General features: G+C 50.7%; 1 protein-coding gene across 1 annotated transcript in view; it reads left to right on the top strand.

Moving 5' to 3' along the window:
* Positions 1 to 23,269, top strand: part of LOC137414735 (rab GTPase-activating protein 1-like) — a 370,611-nt gene that overhangs the window by 50,440 nt on the left and 296,902 nt on the right. Inside the window, exons 6-8 of the mRNA XM_078766930.1 lie at positions 152 to 262; positions 4,774 to 4,834; positions 13,258 to 13,360. Coding sequence (XP_078623056.1) covers positions 152 to 262; positions 4,774 to 4,834; positions 13,258 to 13,360 — 275 coding nt within the window. The remainder of the gene's footprint in view (positions 1 to 151; positions 263 to 4,773; positions 4,835 to 13,257; positions 13,361 to 23,269) is intronic.

Raw genomic sequence — 23,269 nt, 5'->3', positions numbered from 1 at the left:
AATTAAGAGTTCACGGACTGTTTTTGGGTGTTATTTTAAAATTTGAAGAAGAAGAAGACGTTTTTTTCACAAATATACAAACAAACATACGTACATAACCACGTACGTTTGCTCTATTGTAAGAAGACTTGTCCCTTTTTGGGGCGCACAGCACCGTGCCGGTGGAACGAGAGCGGCCTTGCTTCAAGTTGAGGGCCGGTGTTGATCGGCGGGTCGTGATGGCGGTCCAGCAGACGTCCAATTGTGAATTGACAATCGAGCGGTAAACATGACGTTTATTATCCATCATGATTATGATGTGCGGGGAATGATGATGTGCGGGGAATGATGATGTGCGGGGAATGATGATGTGCGGGGAATGATGATGTGCGGGGAATGATGATGTGGGGGGAATGATGATGTGCGGGGAATGATGATGTGCGGGGAATGATGATGTGCAGGGAATGATGATGTGGGGGGAATGATGATGTGGGGGGAATGATGATGTGCGGGGAATGATGATGTGCGGGGAATGATGATGTGCGGGGAATGATGATGTGCGGGGAATGATGATGTGGGGGGAATGATGATGAGGGGGGAATGATGATGTGCGGGGAATGATTATGTGGGGGGAATGATGATGTGTGGGGAATGATGATGTGCGGGGAATGATGATGTGGGGGGAATGATGATGTGGGGGGAATGATGTGCGGGGAATGATGATGTGCGGGGAATGATGATGTGCGGGGAATGATGATGTGCGGGGAATGATGATGTGGGGGGAATGATGATGTGCGGGGAATGATGATGTGCGGGGAATGATGATGTGCGGGGAATGATGATGTGCGGGGAATGATGATGTGCGGGGAATGATGATGTGGGGGGAATGATGATGTGGGGGGAATGATGATGTGGGGGGAATGATGTGTGGGGAATGATGATGTGCGGGTAATGATGATGTATGGGGAATGATGTGCGGGGAATGATGATGTGCAGGGAATGATGTGTGGGGAATGATGATGTGGGGGGAATGATGATGTGCGGGGAATGATGATGTGGGGGGAAAGATGATGTGGGGGGAATGATGTGGAAATGATGATGTGGGGGGAATGATGATGTGGGGGGAATGATGATGTGGGGGGAATGATGATGTGTGGGGTATGATGATGTGGGGGGAATGATGATGTGCGGGGAATGATGATGTGGGGCATGATGTGCGGGGCATGATGTGCGTGGAATGATGTGCGGGGAATGATGATGTGGGGAATGATGTGTGGGGAATGATGATGTGGGGGGAATGATGTGCGGGGAATGATGATGTACGGGGAATGATGATGTGGGGGGAATGATGTGCGGGGAATTATGATGTGGGCATGATGATGTGAGGGGAATGATGATGTGGGGTATGATGTGCGGGGAATGATGATGTGCGGGGAATGATGTGCGGGGAATGATGTGCGGGGAATGATGTGCGGGGAATGATGATGTGAGGGGAATGATGATGTGTGGGGAATGATGTGCGGGGAATGATGATGTGGGGGGAATGATGATGTGCGGGGAATGATGATGTGGGGGGAATGATGTGTGGGGAATGATGATGTGGGGGGAATGATGTGCGGGGAATGATGATGTGGGGAATGATGATGTGCGGGGGATGATTTGCGGGGAATGATGATGTGGGGCATGATGATGTGCGGGGAATGATGTGCGGGGAATGATGATGTTGGGAATGATGATGTGGGGCATGATGATGTGAGGGGAATGATGATGTGCGGGGAATGATGATGTGAGGGGAATGATGTGCGGGGAATGATGATGTGGGGCATGATGATGTGAGGGGAATGATGATGTGAGGGCAATGATGTGAGGCATGATGATGTGAGGGGAATGATGATGTGAGGGCAATGATGTGAGGCATGATGATGTGAGGCATGATGATGTGAGGCATGATGATGAGGGGAATGATGATGTGAGGGGAATGGTGATGTGAGGGGAATGATGTGGGGCATGATGATGTGAGGGGAATGATGATGTGGGGCATGACGATGTGAGGGGAATGATGATGTGGGCCATGATGATGTAGGGCATGATGATGTGGGGCATGATGATGTGAAGGGAATGATGATGTGAGGGGAATAATGATGTGGGGCATGATGATGTGAGGGGAATGATGATGTGCGGGGAATGATGTGCGGGGAATGATGATGTGAGGGGAATGATGATGTGGGGCATGATGATGAGGCTTGATGATGTGAGGCATGATGATGTGGGGCATGATGATGTGAGGGGAATGATGATGCGAGGGGAATGATGATGAGGCATGATGTGAGGCATGATGATGAGGGGAATGATGATGTGAGGGGAATGATGATGTGAGGGGAATGATGATGTGAGGGGAATGATGATGTGAGGCATGATGACGTGAGGGGAATGATGTGGGGCATGATGATGTCTGGCATGATGATGTGGGGCATGATGATGTGAGGGGAATGATGATGTGAGGGGAATGACGATGTGAGGGGCATGATGATGTGAGGCATGATGATGTGAGGCATGATGATGTGGGGCATGATGATGTGGGGCATGATGATAATAATAATAATAATAATGCATTTATTTTATATAGCGCTTTTCAGGAAGCCCAAAGACGCTTTGACAGAGTGCAAAACATAATGCGTAGCAAAACATAAAAACAATTGCAAAAAAAAGAAGAATCAATAGGGAAATATTCAAAGCACAAAGGAGGGAGAAGGAGAGGAGATAGTCAGGGGTTAGATGCTGTGGGTTAAATGTTGAATGCAGTGTTGAACAGGTGGGTCTTGAGTGATGTTTTGAATGTGGTGAGTGAGGAGGAGTCTCTGATGGTGTGAGGTAGCGAGTTCCAGAGGGTGGGAGCAGCGATGGAGAAGGCCCTGTCCCCCCAGGATCTAAATTTGGTCCGGATGGGGGGGGGGGGGGGGGGGTCAGGAGGTTGGTACCAGCAGAGCGGAGGTTGTGGGTGGGAGTGTGTCTGGAGAGGAGGTCAGCCAGGTAGGATGGGGCCAGGTTATGGAGGGCTTTGTAGGTCAAGAGGAGGATTTTGTACTGGATTCTCTGGGAGATGGGGAGCCAGTGAAGCTTGTAAAGGACGGGGGTGATGTGGTCACGGGTCCGGGAATGGGTGAGTAGACGGGCAGCGGAGTTCTGAATGTATTGGAGTTTATTGGTGATTGTTGAGGGTGAACCATAAAGGAGGCTATTGCAGTAGTCCAGACGGGAAGTGATGAAGGCGTGGATGAGGGTTTCTGAATGATGATGATGATGTGAGGGGAATGATTATGTGAGGGGAATGATGATGTGAGGGGAATGATGATGATGTGAGGCATGATGTTGTGGGTTATGATGATGTGAGGGGAATGATTATGTGAGGGGAATGATGATGTGAGTGGAATGATGATGATGTGAGGCATGATGATGTGGGGCATGATGATGTGAGGGGAATGATTATGTGAGGGGAATGATGATGTGAGGGGAATGATGATGATGTGAGGCATGATGATGTGAGGGGAACGATGATGTGAGGGGAATGATGACGTGGGGCATGATGATGTGGGGCATGATGATGTGGGGCATGATGATGTGAGGGGAATGATGTGGGGCATGATGATGTGAGGGGAATGATGATGTGAGGGGAATGATGTGGGGCATGATGATGTGAGGCTTGATGATGTGGGGCTTGATGATGTGGGGCATGATGATGTGACACTTGATGATGTGGGGCATGATGATGTGACACTTGATGTGGGGCATGATGATGAGACATGATTATGTGAGACATGATGCTGTGAGACATGATGCTGTGAGACGTGATGATGTGAAACGTGATGATGTGAAACGTGATGATGTGAAATGTGATGATGTGAGGGGAATGATGATGTGGGGAATGATTATGTGGGGCATGATGATGTGGGGCATGATGATGTGAGACGTGATGACGTGAGGTGTGATGACGTGAGAGGTGATGAAGTGAGGGTTGATGAAGTGAGGGTTGATGAAAGGAGGGTTGATGAAGGGAGGGGTGATGAAGTGAGGTGTGATGAAGTGAGGTGTGATGAAGTGAGGTGTGATGAAGTGAGGTGTGATGAAGTGAGGGGTGATGAAGTGAGGGGTGATGAAGTGAGGGGTGATGAAGTGAGGGGTGATGAAGTGAGGGGTGATGAAGTGAGGTGTGATGAAATGAGGTGTGATGAAGTGAGGTGTGATGAAGTGAGGTGCGCTGAAGTGAGGGGTGATGAATTGAGGGGTGATGAAGTGAGGGGTGATGAAGTGAGGGGTGATGAAGTGAGGGGTGATGAAGTGAGGGGTGATGATGTGAGTGGTGATGAAGTGAGGGGTGATGAAGTGAGGGGTGATGAAGTGAGGTGTGATGAAGTGAGGTGTGATGAAGTGAAGTGTGATGAAGTGAGGTGTGATGAAGGGAGGTGTGATGAAGGGAGGGGTGATGAAGTGAGGTGTGATGAAGTGAGGTGTGATGAAGTGAGGTGTGATGAAGGGAGGTGTGATGAAGTGAGGTGTGATGAAATGAGGTGTGATGAAGTGAAGTGTGATGAAGTGAAGTGTGATGAAGTGAGGTGTGATGAAGTGAGGTGTGATGAAGTGAGGGGTATTGAAGTGAGGTGTGATGATGTGAGGGGTGATGAAGTGAGGTGAGGTGCACTGATAAAATGGGTTGATTATGTTCATCAATAACAAATGTTTGTTACAAACATAAGTATTTATTGGTGAAGAGATGGCAGAGTTTGCTGTGTTTTACAGGTGTTTTGGCCTTCTTATGGGCTGTGGTAAGGAACTTAATGACGTGCATCTATTAACCATGGTGAGTTTTACCAGGTGAGATGATAAATGACTTGGTTACCTGTTGTCATATATTACTATGTGTTATATCTATTACCTATGGTAAGTTATACCAGGTGAGGGGATAAATGACATGGTCACCTGTTATCATATATTACTATGTGTTATATCTATTACCTATGGTAAGTTATACCAGGTGAGGGGATAAATGACATGGTTACCTGTTATCATATATTACTATGTGTTATATCTATTAACTATGGTAAGTTGTACCAGGTGAGATGATAAATGACATGGTTACCTGTTATCATATATTACTATGTGTTATATCTTCCTGGTGTGTACTCCGGTTTAGAATAGGTACACCGTATCCCTGCGCATCGTAAGAGGCGACCAAGGGTTGGCGCCAGGAAGGGCATCCGGCCATAAAAACATTGCCTCAAACAGGGAACCATGATTGTCATGGGGCCCGCAAGGCTAACCCCCGCTCTAGCGGGGAAAATGGCCTTAAAACGATCATTCATATTCATTCATCCTCTCTCCCTCTCTCTCTCCCTCTCCCTCTCCCTCTCCCTCTCCCTCTCCCCCCCCTCTCCCCCCTCCTCTCCCTCTCCCCCTCCCTCTCCCTCTCCCTCTATCTCTTCCCTCCCCCCCTTCCTACCTCTCTCATTCTCTCTCAAGCTGTGTGCATCCCGATCTGAAACAGCACTAATAATGTCCAAAGCCACTCAAATATACCATTTATGTTCAGTTCATAAACGGCTCATGTGTATCACATATTCTCTTTGACATGCATATGATATTGCTTCTAACAAGTCTTAATGTAAACAGGTTTGTATGAGGATATCATAGTCTGAATCATTACACAAACATGCAACTCCTCCAATTCCTCCGACTATCGGCAAGTTAGTGTACATTAAGTACTGTAGTGTACATATACTTTGGTTCAATAATAAATGGGAAAGCATAGATATTGTACTTGGCATGCATATTCATTGTAATTTTTCATATGAAAAATCCGTCCCTACTGGACAAAAGTTCACATTCTTAAACGACATTCATTTTGTTTTACCCCGCAGTATAAACAGTTCTCAGCTTAAAGAAAACATAGGTATAATCCTTTAACTTTGCAATGAAATGGGTAATTTCCCAGTCTTACATTTGTTACGTGTTACCTCCCCAAACCACAAACCCCTGGTAGAGGAGTCTCGAGAAAAGGTGCCCCTCAGAGTCTCGAGAGGGAACTCGGCAGAAAGATTTGTTATTTTGAGTTTTCTAAAAACCATGGTGAAACCACACCAATGTAATTGTGTAGAACAAAACAAGTAATTGTATTAAGAACTCTCACATACACAATAATAACACTTAAAGAAAGTACAATGAAAATATCACTTGCTTCTCATGAACAATACATATGATTGTACCATCATTCCCCAATACTCTCCAATCAATAAACTCATGATACGCCAAACGTGAGTGGAATGTAACAATCCCAAAGTCCGTGCACGAATCCCCACGATGGGTGAAGGTCGAAGTCGTGCAGATCGGCAAGAACAATAGGCAGGTATCGGTGCGGCTGCACACGAGGAGTTACGAGGTGTGAGGTCAGGCCAACGGTGGCGAGGGGGAACGATCCCCAAAATGTGAGTGCAATCCACGCCCACGTCCACCAACGATTAAGCCGATTTCCTCAGCTGATCTTTTTCCTCTCGCTCCTCCGCTTTCTTTTCTGAGTTTTTCTTTTTCCTCCACAAACATTTCTTTTTACCTTTTACTAAAGTCAACTCCATTTCACACAGAAATCTTAACAATATTAACTGAAACTAAAAATCCTACAAGTATATAATAACAACAAAGGCAGAAGTGACGAATCCGTAACACATTCCATTTGTAATACAAAATTCTGTATTAATAAATCTTTCATTTTCAAATGTAAATGACTCCCTTCTATAGAAGAAGAAAACCACCTTTGGAGGCCATATTTTCCCCGCAGAGCAGGGGTTGGCCTTTTTTGGGCACCATGGTCCCCTTTTTTAAGCAATGTTTTACAGCCGGATGCCCTTCCTGCCACCAACCTTGTGAGTCGCCTCTTGCAACACACAGGGAATTACCAGTGAACTGGTACGCAATTTGCCGACCTTCGAAGGATGACAGGCTGAGTCAACACCCCTGGCGTTAATTCAGCAATCGACCAGGATTCGAACCCAGGATCCTAGGATCCCAAGCCGGCACCCTAACCGCTAAGCCAACACCAGGCTTTTATAGAATTCTATGGAAAGTGGCAAAACCTTTGTTGTTAAATGAAGAAAAAAAAGAACAAAAACGCAGAGATTTTTGTTGATACAATAACATAATGCATTCCTGTCAATCATATTTGTGCATTCAGTAGCAAAACATGAAAATTAAATAATGACTAATAGACTCAAGTTACAAAAACCCACAGAGTATAAGGAAGTAATTAAGCATCTTCATCTGATTACAGTGTCAATTTCTTCCTCGATCTGGGTCAAGTGAGAAACAGACGCCTGATTTGCACAGTCTTTACATGAGCACAAATCAGTACATGGAAGCTTGTGGAGCAAACACGAGCACCGCCCTCGAGTGCATTGTGTCTTCGTGCAAGAGCAGTGGGCAAGTTCCATTACACTTGATGGTGCTGGAGGAAGACCCATCCAGTCTATGGTGAGCAAACCATCGTCAATCTTCCAGCCATTGTTCTTTGGTGATGGTATTTCTGGTTTGCTGATAAGGCACATCTTGTAAATGGCAGCTTGGTAGTTTACTCACAATATGTGCTTGTGCAGATCATCTCTGTTTGGAGGCAAGCTTTTCTCTCCACAGCTCCCAGTCTTGAACATTCTGCATCTTGTTTCATTTACATGGCGACAGCCCTTCTGCCCATAGAGTTCACAGGTGTATGTTTCAATGTCTTTATAGAAGGATGGTGGTACTGTAAACGTCATGCCAATCTTTTCAAACGTGGAGCAGTGGTCTTTACTTGATGTCAAGATCTTTGCAGATTTTAGTTTACCGTTACCATACAAAGCACTCACGGTGTCGCATCCAGTAAAGCAATGAAATCCTATCAACGCAGAACAAACTTCTTTCCCGAAATGGTCAAATATGCGACGGACAGAAATTGTGCGTGTATTACTTCCTCTGCCTGTATGGAAGTAGACCTCTGCATATATGTTCTAGCAAAATTCCACACATAGTACCAAGACATCAGTGTCTGCACTGATGATGATGATGTGATCACTGTTACTTGCAGCATACGAATAGTGAAGTACATGTCTCGTATCGGCTTCTTCTTGTGTTGAGAATGGACTTGGGATTGGTAAAACTTCCACACTATTGCCATGCATTCGAATAGAATGACTCTCAATACCATGTCCAACAATAATTGTGATGTTCTCCAGCTAACATCCGAAAAACTAATACGTTTGTCTGCAGATTGATCCACCAAATGCATGCAGCACTCCATGTCGCGTCGTACTACGCGTAGATTTACTCGCTCTTTGTTACATTGCGTTACAACGACACCCACTGTACGATGACTGTGATTGGCTTGTTTTGGTGGAGCCCCTGTTAAAAGCACGATGATTGGCCAATTAAAAACTAAGCTGACGTCATCACTTCCCTGAGATCGTCGGCTGCAAGAGTAATTTTAGCGTCCCTTTCTTCAGATTTCTGTCAAATACACGTATGTTTTGAAGATGGGAACATTAATAGACATACTTATAAATATACTCTCGGATCATTAAAGGTCAAATTAAGTACTTCTCTCTTGCAGATCAGGGAAAGTAGGAATTTTGGGGCTCGGCCCATGGTCTATATGTGTTATATCTATTAACTATAGTAAGTTGTACCAGGTGAGATGATAAATTACATGGTTACCTGTTATCATATTGTTACGGTTCCCTACGCCGCCCTTCTTCCCCTTACCAAGGGGGGATTAGTCCCCTTGTCTTTACTGGGCTTGGCGGAACCGAGACTTGCAACGTCCCTTCCGGACAGACGCGGAGTGGGGTTTCGGGACCACTTCTCGCTCGTACCTAATTCCCGGCACTGCCCTGGGAGCGAGGAAACAAGCCTCGCACGAACCACTTGTGACGTGAGTACGCCGAGCAGATTGCGTGCACGTGGTCTGCGCAGTTACCTAGAGGTTGGAACCCGATCAGAGCGGTTCTGCTCGTGTCACGCTTAGTCAAATGAGGAAACCACAGGAACGATCGAATCAGGAAGAAAGGAAGAACAAAGGGTTTAATTATTCCCACACATATATACAATGTTCAGGGACGCAGAGACACAGAGTAGCCTTAAACAGTCTTAACTTATCCCTTGGACAACGGGCCCGGCTCACACTCACACAGGGAATTGCAGATGGGAAGATGTTCCCCAATGCGTCGACGTGATCGTCCAGAGACGGCCTTCATCCGGCTCTCCACGGCCCCGGCACGTCCCGCGAAGATGGTGGCAGGCGATGGCAGGGACTCGTAGCGCATCTCCCGAACAAGGCAGATGTTGGGGCGGAACGGCAAAGGGCGGACTTTAGCGCGGCTGGCAGTTACTCAGCCGTTCTCACTGGCGCGTCTCAAATGTACTGTACTCGGTTCAAGCGCGTCTGGCTGCGCCCGCGTATCTGTACCGTTCTCGTGCAAGTGCGTGAAGTTCATCAAGTTCATCAACTGCCGCGAGTCCTCCTTTATGCACGTCCCTCTCTCGCGAGTCCTCTCTCTTTGCTGCAGTCCTTTACATCGAGTCCTTTAACGCTCTCCACTTGCGAGTCCTCTCTCTTTGATGCAGTCCTTCGCTTCAGTCCTTCCGAGGGCTTTGCGCAGCGGGTCTTATAGCTACGCCCCCCGAACCTTCTGGAACACTGTCGAACCTTCTCGCCACGCCCTGTGATGCAACGCCGCCATTACCACCTCTGAGCTCTGATTGGCGGCTCGTGCTTACCGTCATCGCTTCTGCCACTCCGCCTCGGTCCTCCTGACCTTACGAGCCTGCCTCGTGTTACTCGCCCAAAATGAACCCAACGTTGACGCAAAAGGGCATGAGGCTACAGACGTAGGATTGTCGGTGGAAGTAGGGCCTATTCTCCTGGCTCTACTCAACGCAGACTAACAAAGGAAAAGGACTAAGCTCACAAATACTAAGACGTAACTATATTATCGCGAGGCTACATGTTGCTTGTGTGACTAACTCTGGGGGGCAAACTTTAACCTTTATTAGACTCACTTTACAAACTCAAAACCACAACAATATATTACTATGTGTTATATTTATTAACTATGGTAAGTTATACCAGGTGAGATGATAAATGACATGGTTACCTGTCATCATATATTACTATGTGTTATATTTATTAACTATGGTAAGTTATACCAGGTGAGATGATAAATGACATGGTTACCTGTTATCATATATTACTATGTGTTATAATTATTAACTATGGTAAGTTATACCAGGTGAGATGATAAATGACATGGTTACCTGTTATCATATATTACTATGTGTTATATTTATTAACTATGGTAAGTTATACCAGGTGAGATGATAAATGACATGGTTACCTGTTATCATATATTACTGTGTGTTATATCTATTACCTATGGTAAGTTGTACCAGGTGAGGGGATAAATGACATGGTTACCTGTTATCATATATTACTATGTGTTATATCTATTACCTATGGTAAGTTATACCAGGTGAGATGATAAATGACATGGTTACCTGTTATCATATATTACTATGTGTTATATCTATTAACTATGGTAAGTTATACCAGGTGAGATGATAAATGACATGGTTACCTGTTATCATATATTACTGTGTGTTATATCTATTACCTATGGTAAGTTATACCAGGTGAGGGGATAAATGACATGGTTACCTGTTATCATATATTACTATGTGTTATATCTATTACTTATGGTATGTTATACCAGGTGAGATGATAAATGACATGGTTACCTGTTAACATATATTACTATGTGTTATATCTATAACCTATGGTAAGTGATACCAGGTGAGATGATAAATGACATCGTTACCTGTTATCATATATTACTATGTGTTATATCTATTAACTATGGTAAGTTATACCAGGTGAGATGATAAATGACATGGTTACCTGTTATATATTACTGCATTATGACGTTTGAACAAATCGAAATATTGAGTGTGGACTGTGGAGTCGGTAACAACATTCATCCATGATGGAATTGAAAAGGATTTCCATCTTGTTGGCCGATGCCTTCCATGGCAGTTGTAACAGCCAGCAGGTGTGAGATGAGCAATGCTGCCGGAATTGTGCTGTGGAATAATTTCTGATGTCAAACCCAAATGATCCTGAACCTAATTCTGTACTCATTGAACCCCCCTTCCATTTATGTCGGCCATGAACCCATGAAAACACACACGGTGTCCCTCTCTCCCTCTCTGTCTCTCCTTCCCTCTCTCCCTCTCTGTCTCTCCTTCCCTCTCCCTCCCTCTCTCTTACTCTCTCCCTCTCCTTCCCTCTCTCTTCCTCTCTCCCTCTCCCTCTCTCTCCCTCTCCTTCCCTCTCCCTCTCTCTCCCTCTCCTTCCCTCTCTTTTCCTCTCTCCCTCTCCCTCTCTCCCCCTCTCCTTCCCTCTCCCTCTCTCTCCCTCTCCTTACCTCTCTTTTCCTTTCTCCCTCTCCCTCTCTCTCCCTCTCCTTCCCTCTCCCTCTCTCTCCCTCTCCTTCCCTCTCGCTCTCTCTCCCTCTCCTTCCCTCTCTCTTCCTCTCCTTCCCTCTCTCTTCCTCTCTCCCTCTCCCTCTCTCTCCCTCTCCTTCCCTCTCTCTTCCTCTCCTTCCCTCTCTCTCCCTCTCCTTCCCTCTCTCTTCCTCTCTCCCTCTCCCTCTCTCTCCCTCTCCTTCCCTCTCTCTTCCTCTCTCTCCCTCTCCCTCTCTCCCTCTTGCTCTCTCTCTCTCTCCCTCCTCACCCCTCTCTCCCCCTCTATCTCTCTCTCCCTCTCCTTCCCTCTCCCTCCCTCTCTCCCCCTCTCACTCCCCCTCCCTCCCTCCCTCTCTCCCTCTCTCTCCCTCTCATCCTCCCTCTCTCTCTCCCTCTCTCTCCCTCTCATCCTCTTCCTCCCTCTCTCTCCCTCTCCCTCCCTCTCATCCTCTCCCTCTCTTTCCCTCTCCCTCTCTCTTCCTCTCCCTCTCTCCCTCTCCCTCCCTCTCATCCTCTCCCTTCCTCTTGCCCTCTCTCCCTCTCCCTCCCTCTCTCCCTCCCTCTTTCCCTCTTTCCCTCTCCCTCACTCTCTCCCTCTCTCCCTCTCCCTCCCTCTCATCCTCTCCCTCCCTCTCTCCCGCTCCCTTCCTCTCTCCCTCCCTCTCTCCCTCTTTCCCTCTCCCTCACTCTCTCCTTCTCTATCTCTCTCTCTCCCTCTCCCCCTCTCCCTTCCTCGGTTGAAACTGGAATTTCAGTATTACAGCAGAAATGCAAACATTAGGGATTTTGTTGAGACATGGTGTGTGGGAAAAATATGCGGGGTAAATGAAAATGTATTAGAGATTTACATGTAGGTGTTTCCTTGTCTTTGAAATCTATTGTTTTGGAATGTAGTTCATTTACATTGATTGTTTCTCCTTTTATTTGACTTTCTATGACTTTGGTTGTATTCTCTTGAAAACTGTTTTTTGGTTTATTCTTGTTGATGCTTGTTTTTGTAGTTTTATAATAAAAGGACTTAAAAGTCTTAAAGTCTCCCTTCCTCTCCCTCCGGCTCTCCCCCTCTCACTCCCTCCCTCTCTCTCTCCCTCTCCCTCTCATCCTCTTCCTCCCTCTCACCCTCTCATCCTCTCTCTCCCTCTCTCCCTCTCCATCTCTCTCTCTCTCTCCCTCTCTATCTCCCTCTCCCTCTCCGCCTTTCCCTCTTCCTCACCCTCTCCCCTCTCCATCTCCCTCTCCCTCTCCGCCTTTCCCTCTCCCTCTTCCTCTCCCTCTCCCTCTCCCCCCCCCTCCTCCTCTCCCCCTCTCCCCCTGTCTCCGTCTCCCTGTCTCTGTCTCTGTCTCTGTCTCCATCTCCGTCTCCCTGTCTCTGTCTCCCTCTCTCGCTCTCGCTCTCTTTATCTCTTCCCCCCCCCCTCTCTCTCTCTCTCTCTATCTATCTATCTATCTCTCTATCTCTCTATCTCTCTATCTCTCTCTCCTCCGCTCTCTCTATCTCTCTCTCCTCCGCTCTCTCTATCTCTCTATCTCTCTCTCCTCCGCTCTCTCTATCTCTCTCTCCTCTGCTCTCTCTATCTCTCTCTCCTCCGCTCTCTCCCTCAACCTCTCTCTCTATTTCTTTATCTCTTTATCTCCTCCGCTCTCTCCCTCAACCTCTCTCTCTATTTCTCTTTCCCTCACCCACACCCTCCCTCTCTCTTTATCTCCCTCTATCTCCTCTCTCTGTCCATTGTTTCTGTTTAGGAGTCCATGGGTAAGGATTCACTTGGGAAATCTTACAATATCACAGGACGTTTGTCACCATATTTGCCTGCGCTGGAAACTCTAGATGAAGAAACTGCTCGTGGTGAGTGCCTCTGTGTTGCATTGTCATGTGTGTCTGTGTGTGTCAAACTCAAACTGAAAATACTGCTTTGCATGGGTCATCTTATGAGAGGGTCTTTGGGTCTCTAATTAAAAGGGTCTCTATACAAACTTTCGATATCTCCATTCTTTCTCCCACCTGAACTGCAGTGTTTACAATTGTTGTTTCCACTGTGAGTCTACTATTACATATTCTTCTGTGAGTCTACCTTTACATCATCTACTGTAAGTCTACCTTTATATCATCGACTGTAAGTCTACCTTTACATCTTCCACTATGTGTCTACCTGTAGCGGTTACCGCTGGATGCACACAATCGCCTTGCACCGGCCAGAACACGGCCAGACGCGCCTCTCCCGGGCATGCCCGGACTCACTGTTCCCGGGCACGCCCGAACCTCCCGGGCACGCCCGGTCTCGTCTTTCCCGGGCATGCCCGCTCTCGCCTTTCCAGGGCTCGCCCAGAGCGTCCGGGCATGCCCGCTATCGCCTTTTCAGGGCTCGCCCAGAGCGTCCGGGCATGCCCGCTATCGCCTTTCCAGGGCTCGCCCAGAGCGCCCGGGCACGCCCAGCCTCGACTTGCCAGGCCGCAGCCAAACACGCCCGGGCAGGTCCAGACTCGCCTTTCCAAGGCTCGCCCTTGACACCCGGGCATGCCCGGTATAGCTTTTGCCGGGCAAACTTCCCGACATAAATGTGTATATATATTGCTGCCCGATAAACGGGCTTGTCAGAATACCTGAGCTGTTTTGTTTCAATAAAGCAACTCGGACGAATTCCGTCTTTGGTCGCGTCAATTCTTTCGACTCGCGTTGGAGCGCAGTTCCTTCATTGGTGACCTACCGACATGGATACGGCAGTGACGCTTAAACTGCCTACCTTCTGGGAGGCTCACGCGGCTGTTTGGTTCGCTCAGGCGGACTCTCAGTTCGCCCTGCGAGGCATCACCGCGGATGACACCCGCTTCCACCATGTTGTGGCGGCGCTCGGTTCCGCCACCGCGGCCCGCGCCTTGAGCCTCCTCGAGCACCCGCCGGCTGCTGACAAATACGACGCGCTGAAGACACTCCTCCTCGACGCTTTCGCCCTCTCACCGGCAGCACGCGCACGGCGCCTGCTCGCTCTGCCCGAGCTCGGCGACACGCGCCCGTCAGAGCGCATGGACTACATGCTCTCGTTGCTCGGTGAGCACTCTCCGGATTTTCAGTTCCGCGAGCTGTTCCTTCGCCAGCTGCCTCACCCGGTACGCCTCGCCCTGGCTGGCACGTTGATCACGGATTCCCGCGCCCTCGCCAGGGAAGCCGATAAGATCTCCTCGGCGGGCCAGCACGTCGGCGCAGTTACCTGGAGCCCGCCGCCGTCCGAGGCGACGCCCACGACGCCCGAGCGCCCTGCGCGGTTGGAGGCCGAACTGCCGGTGCAACTGGCGGCCGCCACGCCGCACCGCCCGCTTCCGACACGACGGCCGGGGCCTCCACCTGACCGTGCGTGGTGTTATTACCATGCCAGGTTCGGACACAAGGCTCGGACGTGCCGGCCCCCGTGCACATTCGGCAGGTCGGGAAACGGCCGGGCCGGCGTTCATTCCCAGCCATGAGCGCCGGCCACTCGGGCAACTTGCTGTTTATTCGGGACAAAGCGTCTGGGCGGCGTTTCCTGTGTGACACCGGCGCCCAACTGAGCGTCATACCCGCCTCCGAGCAGGACAGGCGGGACGCCGTTTGCGGCCCCTCTTTGGTCGCTGCTAATGGCTCGGCCATACGCACTTTCGGCCCACGCGTCGTCACCCTCTGCTTCGGCAGCCAGCGTTTTCAATGGACTTTTGTGACCGCCTGCGTCCCCATGGCTTTGCTGGGCGCCGACTTCCTCTGCGCGCACGGGCTGCTGGTCGACGTCAAACGTCGTCGCCTTGTCAACGCCGAGACCTTCAGCTCCCTGGCGTGCACGATGAGCAGCTCCGCGCCGACCGAACTGGCGTGCGCCCTCCCGGCAGCGAACGAGTTCGCTCGCCTGCTCGCGGAATTCCCGGCCCTCACGCGGCCGACGTTTTCGGCCGTCGCGGTGCGGCACGGGATCGAGCACCACATACCCACTACGGGCCCGCCGGTCTACGCCAGGGCCCACCGCCTCGACCCGGCCAAGCTCGCCGTGGCGAAGGCCGAGTTCGACGCGTTGGAGCACCTCGGCATCGTGCGGCGCTCCGATAGTGCGTGGGCCTCGCCACTGCACATCGTGCCAAAGCCGGGGGGTGGATGGCGCCCGTGTGGCGACTACCGCCGTCTCAACGACGCTACCACCCCCGACAGGTACCCGATCCCGCATATTCAGGACTTTTCCGCCCGTTTGGCGGGACGGGTCATCTTTTCGAAAATTGACCTGATACGGGGCTACCTCCAGGTACCTGTCCGGGCGGCCGACGTCCCGAAGACGGCCGTCATCAAGCCGTTCGGCCTGTTCGAATTTTTGCGGATGCCGTTTGGCCTCAAGAACGCGGCCCAGGCGTTCCAGCGCTTGATGGACGACGTGCTGCGCGACCTGCCGTTTCTTTTCGTCTATCTGGACGATATCCTCGTCGCCAGCACGTCCCGCGCCGAGCACCTCCTCCACCTCCGAACACTGTTCGGTCGCCTCAGCGAGCACGGCTTAATTGTCAACCCGGTCAAATGCCACTTCGGCGCGACGACCGTTGACTTTTTGGGCCACCGCATCACCAAGACCGGGGCCGTGCCGCTGCCGACCAAGGTCGAGGCCATCACCACGTTCCCGCGTCCCCGTTCCATCAAGGCCCTCCAAGAGTTCCTCGGCATGGTGAATTTTTATCACCGATTCGTGCCCCGCGCTGCTCAGCTCATGCGGCCCCTTTACGAGGCCCTCCGGGGCAAGCCGGCCAAGCATGACATTGTTTGGTCCGCGGCCATGGACGCGGCCTTCGCCAGCGCCAAACGGGCCCTCGCCGACGCAACGCTGCTGGCTCACCCGGTGCTCAACACGCCCATTGCCCTCACTACGGACGCCTCCAACTACGTGGTGGGCGCCGTCCATGAGCAATGGGTGGACGGGGCTTGGCAGCCACTCGCTTTTTTCAGCCGGCAACTCCGGCCGAACGAGTTAAACTACAGCACGTTCGACCGCGAGCTGCTCGGGCTATTCCTGGCCGTTCGCCATTTCCGACACCTCCTGGAGGGCCGCCCGTTCACGGCTTTTGTCGACCACAAGCCGTTAGTCTACGCAATGGCTAAGGTCACGGAGCCGTGGTCGGCCCGCCAGCAGCGCCACCTCTCCGCCGTGTCGGAGTTCACCACGGACATCCGGCACGTCGCCGGCAAAGACAACGCCGTGGCCGACTGTCTTTCTCGGGCCAGCGCGAACGCGGTCCACCTCGGCGTGGACTTCGCGCTCATGGCGGCCGACCAGACCACCGACGCCTCGGTGCAGGCACTCCGTGCGGCGGACACGGGCCTCCGCCTGGCCGACATTCCCTTCGCGGGCACCGTCCTGCTCTGCGACGTCTCCCAGGGCCAGCCTCGCCCCATCGTGCCCGTTTCCTGGCAGCGCCGCATCTTCGCCTCCATCCACGGCCTTTCTCACCCGGGCCGGAAAGCTTCTCAGAAGCTGGTGTCGGCGCGTTTCGTCTGGCACGGCCTTCGACGAAACATCCGCGACTGGGCCAACGCCTGCACGGCCTGCCAGCGGGTCAAGGTCCACCGCCACACCCAGGCCCCGCTGGCACCTTTCGCCGTGCCTGAACGGCGTTTCGACCACGTCCACGTGGAGCTGGTGGGTCCCCTGCCCCCCTCGCGGGGGTTCACCCACCTGCTCACCATGGTGGACAGGACCACCAGGTGGCCGGAGGCTGTGCCCCTCGCCTCCACCACCACCGCCGACGTGGCGCAGGCGGTCATCGCCACCTGGGTCGCGCGCTTCGGCGCACCAGCGGACATCTCGTCCGACCGCGGCCCATAGTTCACGTCTGAGCTTTGGGGCGCAGTCGCCCGTTCGTTGGGGGTCACGCTGCACTGCACCACGGCCTACCACCCCCAAGCCAACGGGTTGTGCGAGCGGTTTCACCGCTCCATGAAGGCCGCACTCATGGCCGGCCTTCAGGACGACGGTTGGGCCGACCGGCTGCCGTGGGTCCTTTTGGGCCTTCGCACGGCCCCCAAGGAAGACCTCCAGGCGTCCGCCGCCGAGCTCGTCTACGGCCAGCCGCTCCGCGTCCCGGGCGAATTCGTGCCCGACGCTACCAGTCCCTGGTCCGCCGCTCGCCAGCGCTCGGACCTCCAGGAGGCCGCCCGACGATTTGCCCCCGTGCCGACATCCCGCCACGGTGGCCCCCAGTCCTACGTCCCCCCGGCGCTTCGCACAGCGGAGTACGTCTTTGTGCGTCATGACGCGCACCGGGGGCCACTCCGGCTGCCGTACGACGGGCCCTTCCGGGTCCTGCGACGGGGCGACAAGTCTTTCATCGTCGACTTCGGCGGCCGGCCGGAACGGATTTCTGTGGACCGCCTCAAACCGGCGCACATGGACGTCGACCGACCACCACGGTTGACCCTTGCTCCGCGGCGAGGCCGCCCCCTGTCCACAGTTCCCCCCGCTCGACCACCCACCACCACGTCGGACCCCTCCCCACGACCCTCCAGGGGTCGCTTCGGCCGGGTCATCCGGACCCCCCTTAAATTGACCCTGCCGGCAGGTCGATTCTGGAGGGGCGTGTGTAGCGGTTACCGCTGGATGCACACAATCGCCTTGCACCGGCCAGAACACGGCCAGACGCGCCTCTCCCGGGCACGCCCGGACTCACTGTTCCCGGGCACGCCCGAACCTCCCGGGCACGCCCGGTCTCGTCTTTCCCGGGCATGCCCGCTCTTGCCTTTCCAGGGCTCGCCCAGAGCGTCCGGGCATGCCCGCTATCGCCTTTTCAGGGCTCGCCCAGAGCGTCCGGGCATGCCCGCTATCGCCTTTCCAGGGCTCGCCCAGAGCGTCCGGGCATGCCCGCTATCGCCTTTCCAGGGCTCGCCCAGAGCGCCCGGGCACGCCCAGCCTCGACTTGCCAGGCCGCAGCCAAACACGCCCGGGCAGGTCCAGACTCGCCTTTCCAAGGCTCGCCCTTGACACCCGGGCATGCCCGGTATAGCTTTTGCCGGGCAAACTTCCCGACATAAATGTGTATATATATTGCTGCCCGATAAACGGGCTTGTCAGAATACCTGAGCTGTTTTGTTTCAATAAAGCAACTCGGACGAATTCCGTCTTTGGTCGCGTCAATTCTTTCGACTCGCGTTGGAGCGCAGTTCCTTGGAGCAGCTCGTTGGAGTGCAGCGCAGTTTGGGCAGTGTTTACAATTGTTGTTTCCACTGTGAGTCTACTATTACATATTCTTCTGTGAGTCTACCTTTACATCATCTACTGTAAGTCTACCTTTATATCATCGACTGTAAGTCTACCTTTACATCCTCTACTATGTGTCTACCGTTGCATCTTCCACTGTGAGTCTACCTTTACATCTTCGACTATGTGTCTACCGTTTCATCTTCCACTGTGAGTCTACCTTTACATCTTCCACTGTGAGTCTACCGGCTGAAGGGATCTTCGTCAAACTTGGTGCAGGTATGTAAAATGAGGGAAAGATAAACTGATTAGATTTTGGGGTCACGAGGCCAAATGCCAAAGGTCAGAAGTCATGTTAGGTAAAATTTATGTTGCCACACCATATTGTGAACAAGTGATGGGAATTTGAGCAAATTTGGTAGCAGTATATATGATGAAAAGATGAACTGATTGGATTATGGCATCAAGAGGTTAAAGGTCAGATGTCATGTTAGGTAAAATGTGATAACTTTTGAACAGCTGAAGGGATTTAAATTAAAACTTGGTACATGTTTGTATAATGATGTAAACATGAACAGATTACATTTTTGGGGCCAAGAGGTCAAAGGTCAGAGGTCATGAGTAGTAGGAGAATGTGGGTCCTGAAGCACCAACCAACAGACATTCGCTGACGCTCATTCTCACTCACTATGTTCGCTGTTAGTCGGCGCATTCAAGACACCCCAATCCTCCTACATGACGCTCTCTGCTGGACAGAAAGGCCCTGTACTTTGTTCTCCTTGCACGTGCCTGCTCTCTGCCTGCCAGTTGCACTCTGCACGTGGTCATCGGACACTCTGCACTCTGCAAGTGTTGATAGGACTCTCTGCACTCTGCAAGTGTTCATCCGACTCTCTGCACTCTGCAAGTGTTCATCCGACTCTCTGCAATCTGGTAGTGTTCATCCGACTCTCTGCACTCTGCAAGTGTTCATCCGACTCTCTGCACTCTGCAAGTGTTCATCCGACTCTCTGCACTCTGCAAGTGTTCATCCGACTCTCTGCACTCTGCAAGTGTTCATTCGACTCTCTGCACTCTGCAAGTGTTCATCCGACTCTCTGCACTCTGCAAGTGTTCATCTGACTCTCTGCACTCTGCAAGTGTTCATCCAACTCTCTGCAATCTGCCAGTGTTCATCCGACTCTCTGCACTCTGCAAGTGTTCATCCGACTCTCTGCACTCTGCAAGTGTTCATCCGACTCTCTGCACTCTGCAAGTGTTCATCCGACTCTCTGCACTCTGCAAGTGTGCAAGATTCGTATTCTTTTTCTGCATGAGATCACGACGTGCTTACTCTCCACGTGTCCCTAACACTCTTACCTGGCACGGTTCCCGACGCACTCACTCTGCCGAGTTCCCGATGCTTTTTTCCTGCTCGTGTTCGTGCTGGGGATCGCCTTTGCCTCTTTGTGTTTATGCTGGGGATCACCTTTGCCTCTTCATGCTCATGCTGGGGGTGGCCATTTTGCTGGCGTGGTGCTTGTTGGTGACGACAAGACGAGGTTGTTGCAATGGACACAACAAGGTCCTGGTAACATCGTAACCATTTGGCTAACAGGATCGCAACGTTCATTTTCCCCTTCCCCTCCCTCGTGAATGTGTGCTGGCCGCCCATGTTGTGTTTATTCATAGTCATAGTCATAGTCATAAGGCGTAGAATAAGCTAAGTTTCTGCCTCTTGTCCCTTTTTCTTTCCTATCGATAAGTTGCACTGCAAATACTTGTAAATACATCAAATCGTTCAATTTTTCCTTTCCGTCTGTCCGTGAATGTCATTTCTTCCATTGGACCACCATTGCTCGCACCCAGAGTAGCGATCGGTCGTAACAAAATTAGCATCAGCCCGGCGTGCTCGGCCGTCTAAATTTCCGGCCGTCTAAACAAAAGAAAGTGGGACACCGCCGCAGGGAAGGTACGTTCCCCGATTGAAACTGTCACCTGGTACAGGTAAGCGGAGTTAGACGATGGACCCTGCTGTCACGCGATGCACCAATTGGCATTCATAGTTGCTGGTTCGCAACCTGCTGAAGTACGAAGTTATTCGTGCACGGCAGCCTCAGGTCTGGTAATTGCGGAAAGGAACAGAGGCTAACGCCCTCATAGTAGAACCGAAAACCTGGGTGAAACCTGGGTGATCAAGGATAGCAATCGAGCGTTACTTCGAGGCGTTGTTCAATAGCAGATTTTATAACTACGCGCGGGAAGAAGAGAGAAGAAGAAGAAGCTGGAAGCTTTTACCTGTCGGTCCCGCGCGGCAGCTCCGATCCTGCGGTCATCTTGGATTTTGACATGATGACCCAATTTGCAATAGCGTTCTTCCTTATGCCCAGATACACCCACACACCAGATTAGAAGTTGGTACTTCGCTTATTTTTCAAGATATTCCGCTCACAAGGTTCAGACATACATGGCGGCGGCCATCTTGGATTTTGACATGGCGACCCAATTTTCAATAGCGTTCTTCCTTATGCCTAGATACACCCACACACCAGATTAGAAGTTGGTACTTCACTTATTGTTCAAGATATTCCGCTCACAAGGTTCAGACATACATGGCGGTGGCCATCTTGGATTTTGACGTGGCGACCCAATTTTCAAAAGCGTTCTTCCTTATGTGTAGATACACCCACACACCAGATTAGAAGTTAGTAGTTCGTTTATTTTTCAAGATATTTCGCTCACAAGGTTCAGACATATATATGGTCGCGGCCATCTTGGCGTTTGACGTGGCGACCCAATTTTCAATAGCCTTCTTCCTTATGCTTAGTTGCACCCACACACCAAATTAGAAATCCGTCCTTCGCTTACGTACGCACGCATGTCCGCACGGACGCACAGACGGACGCACACACGGACGGAGGGAAAAACCATAGTCACCCTTTCGCTCCACGGTGCGACGGGGGACAACAAGCGTTACGCCTAGGTCCCCTGTTGGTGAAGTGAAGTGATGTGAGTTGACAAAGTGGAAGACGCAAAGCGGCCATCTTGGATTTTGACGTGGCGACCCAATTTTCAATAGCGTTCTTCCTTCTGCGTAGATACACCCACACACCAGATTAGAAGTTAGTAGTTCGTTTATTAGTCCCCTACCGGTGTACACCGGAGGGGACTATAGGTTTGCACGCCGTCCCTCCGTCTGTCAGTCCGTCAGTCTGTCCGTCTGTCAGTCCGTCACGCAAAGAACATTTTTCCGGATTTTTTTTCTAAACGCTTAATGCTAATGATTTCAAACTTAGCACATGGTTTCCTCATGATAAGTTACAGGTCAAGTTCGAACTTCACGACGTTTCGATGATTTTTGACAAAGTTATGGCACTTTGAACTTTGGTAATTCTGATAATTCTGATGATCCTTAACTCAGTGCCATTTTAAGTTTTAATTTCCTTTAAAAACCATTTTCTCTGCAATAATTGGACCGATTGAGATAAAAATTTTCACCATATGATGGACTCGGTCTGTAGAATATTTTAATGGTAATTATGACGTCACAGGTCACGTGGTTCGGCCGCCATATTGTTTTTCGTGAAAACACGAAAACCCCTTTTTCTCTGCAACGGCTGAACAGATCGAGGCCAAACTTTGCAGGCGGAATCGCATACCCATGACGAACAAAAAAGTCAGTGAGCATGACGTCATGCATCACATGGTTTCAGAGTTATGACGTTTTTAAGAACAAACCTTTAAAACCAAGCTCCTCCCTCATTTTTGATCCAATCAAGGGGAAACTTCACAGATCTGTTCAGCATGTCAATCTACTAAAATGACCTTTTGAAATTTGCGATAGGGCACGTGGTTTGGCCGACATCGTTAATTAAACGAAAATATTTTTAAAATGGATATCTCTTGTTTATTCTGGAGTTCTCCTCAAGCCGCACCGCGCGCCCTCAGCCTCGTCTCGCGAACGTCAACAGCGTGACACAGCGTGCGCTTTCGGGAGGGGCGGAGCCAAGCCGAGCAACATATATATACACATCGATCATTGATCTGAACCTGAAAATATAATAAATTACTGATATTTAGCGACTCGAAAGGTTCTTTATCAACAACTTGTTTTGTCGTGCTTCTGCTGACCTGTCTGCAAGGTGTATAAATCGAAGTCCCGAGTGCGAATCACAGGTGAGCCCGTCCTGAGGTAATTAGCGATTGGGAACGATTCAGAACCTGTGGGTAAATAACTCTTGGTAATTTCCCCAACAGTTTTCCGGACGACAGACTGCCGGTAGGGGACATGTATTGCAGCGCAATACTCAAAATGCTTGTTTTTCAAGATATTTCGCTCACAAGGTTCATTCATACATGGTGGCGGCCATCTCGGACTTTGACGTGGCGACCCAATTTTCAATAGCGTTCTTCCTTATGCGTAGATACACCCACACACCAGATTAGAAGTTGGTACTTCGCTTATTTTTCAAGATATTCCGCTCACAAGGTTCAGACATACATGGTGGTGGCCATCTTGGATTTTGACGTGGGTTGCACCCACACACCAAATTAGAATTCGGTCCTTCGCTTACGCACGTACG

Source organism: Myxine glutinosa, chromosome 13 (genome assembly GCF_964187855.1).
Source record: "Myxine glutinosa chromosome 13, kmMyxGlut1.1, whole genome shotgun sequence".
NCBI lineage: Eukaryota > Metazoa > Chordata > Myxini > Myxiniformes > Myxinidae > Myxine > Myxine glutinosa.
Note: the sequence above shows the minus strand (reverse complement) of the source record. Positions and strands in the feature narration are given on the sequence as shown.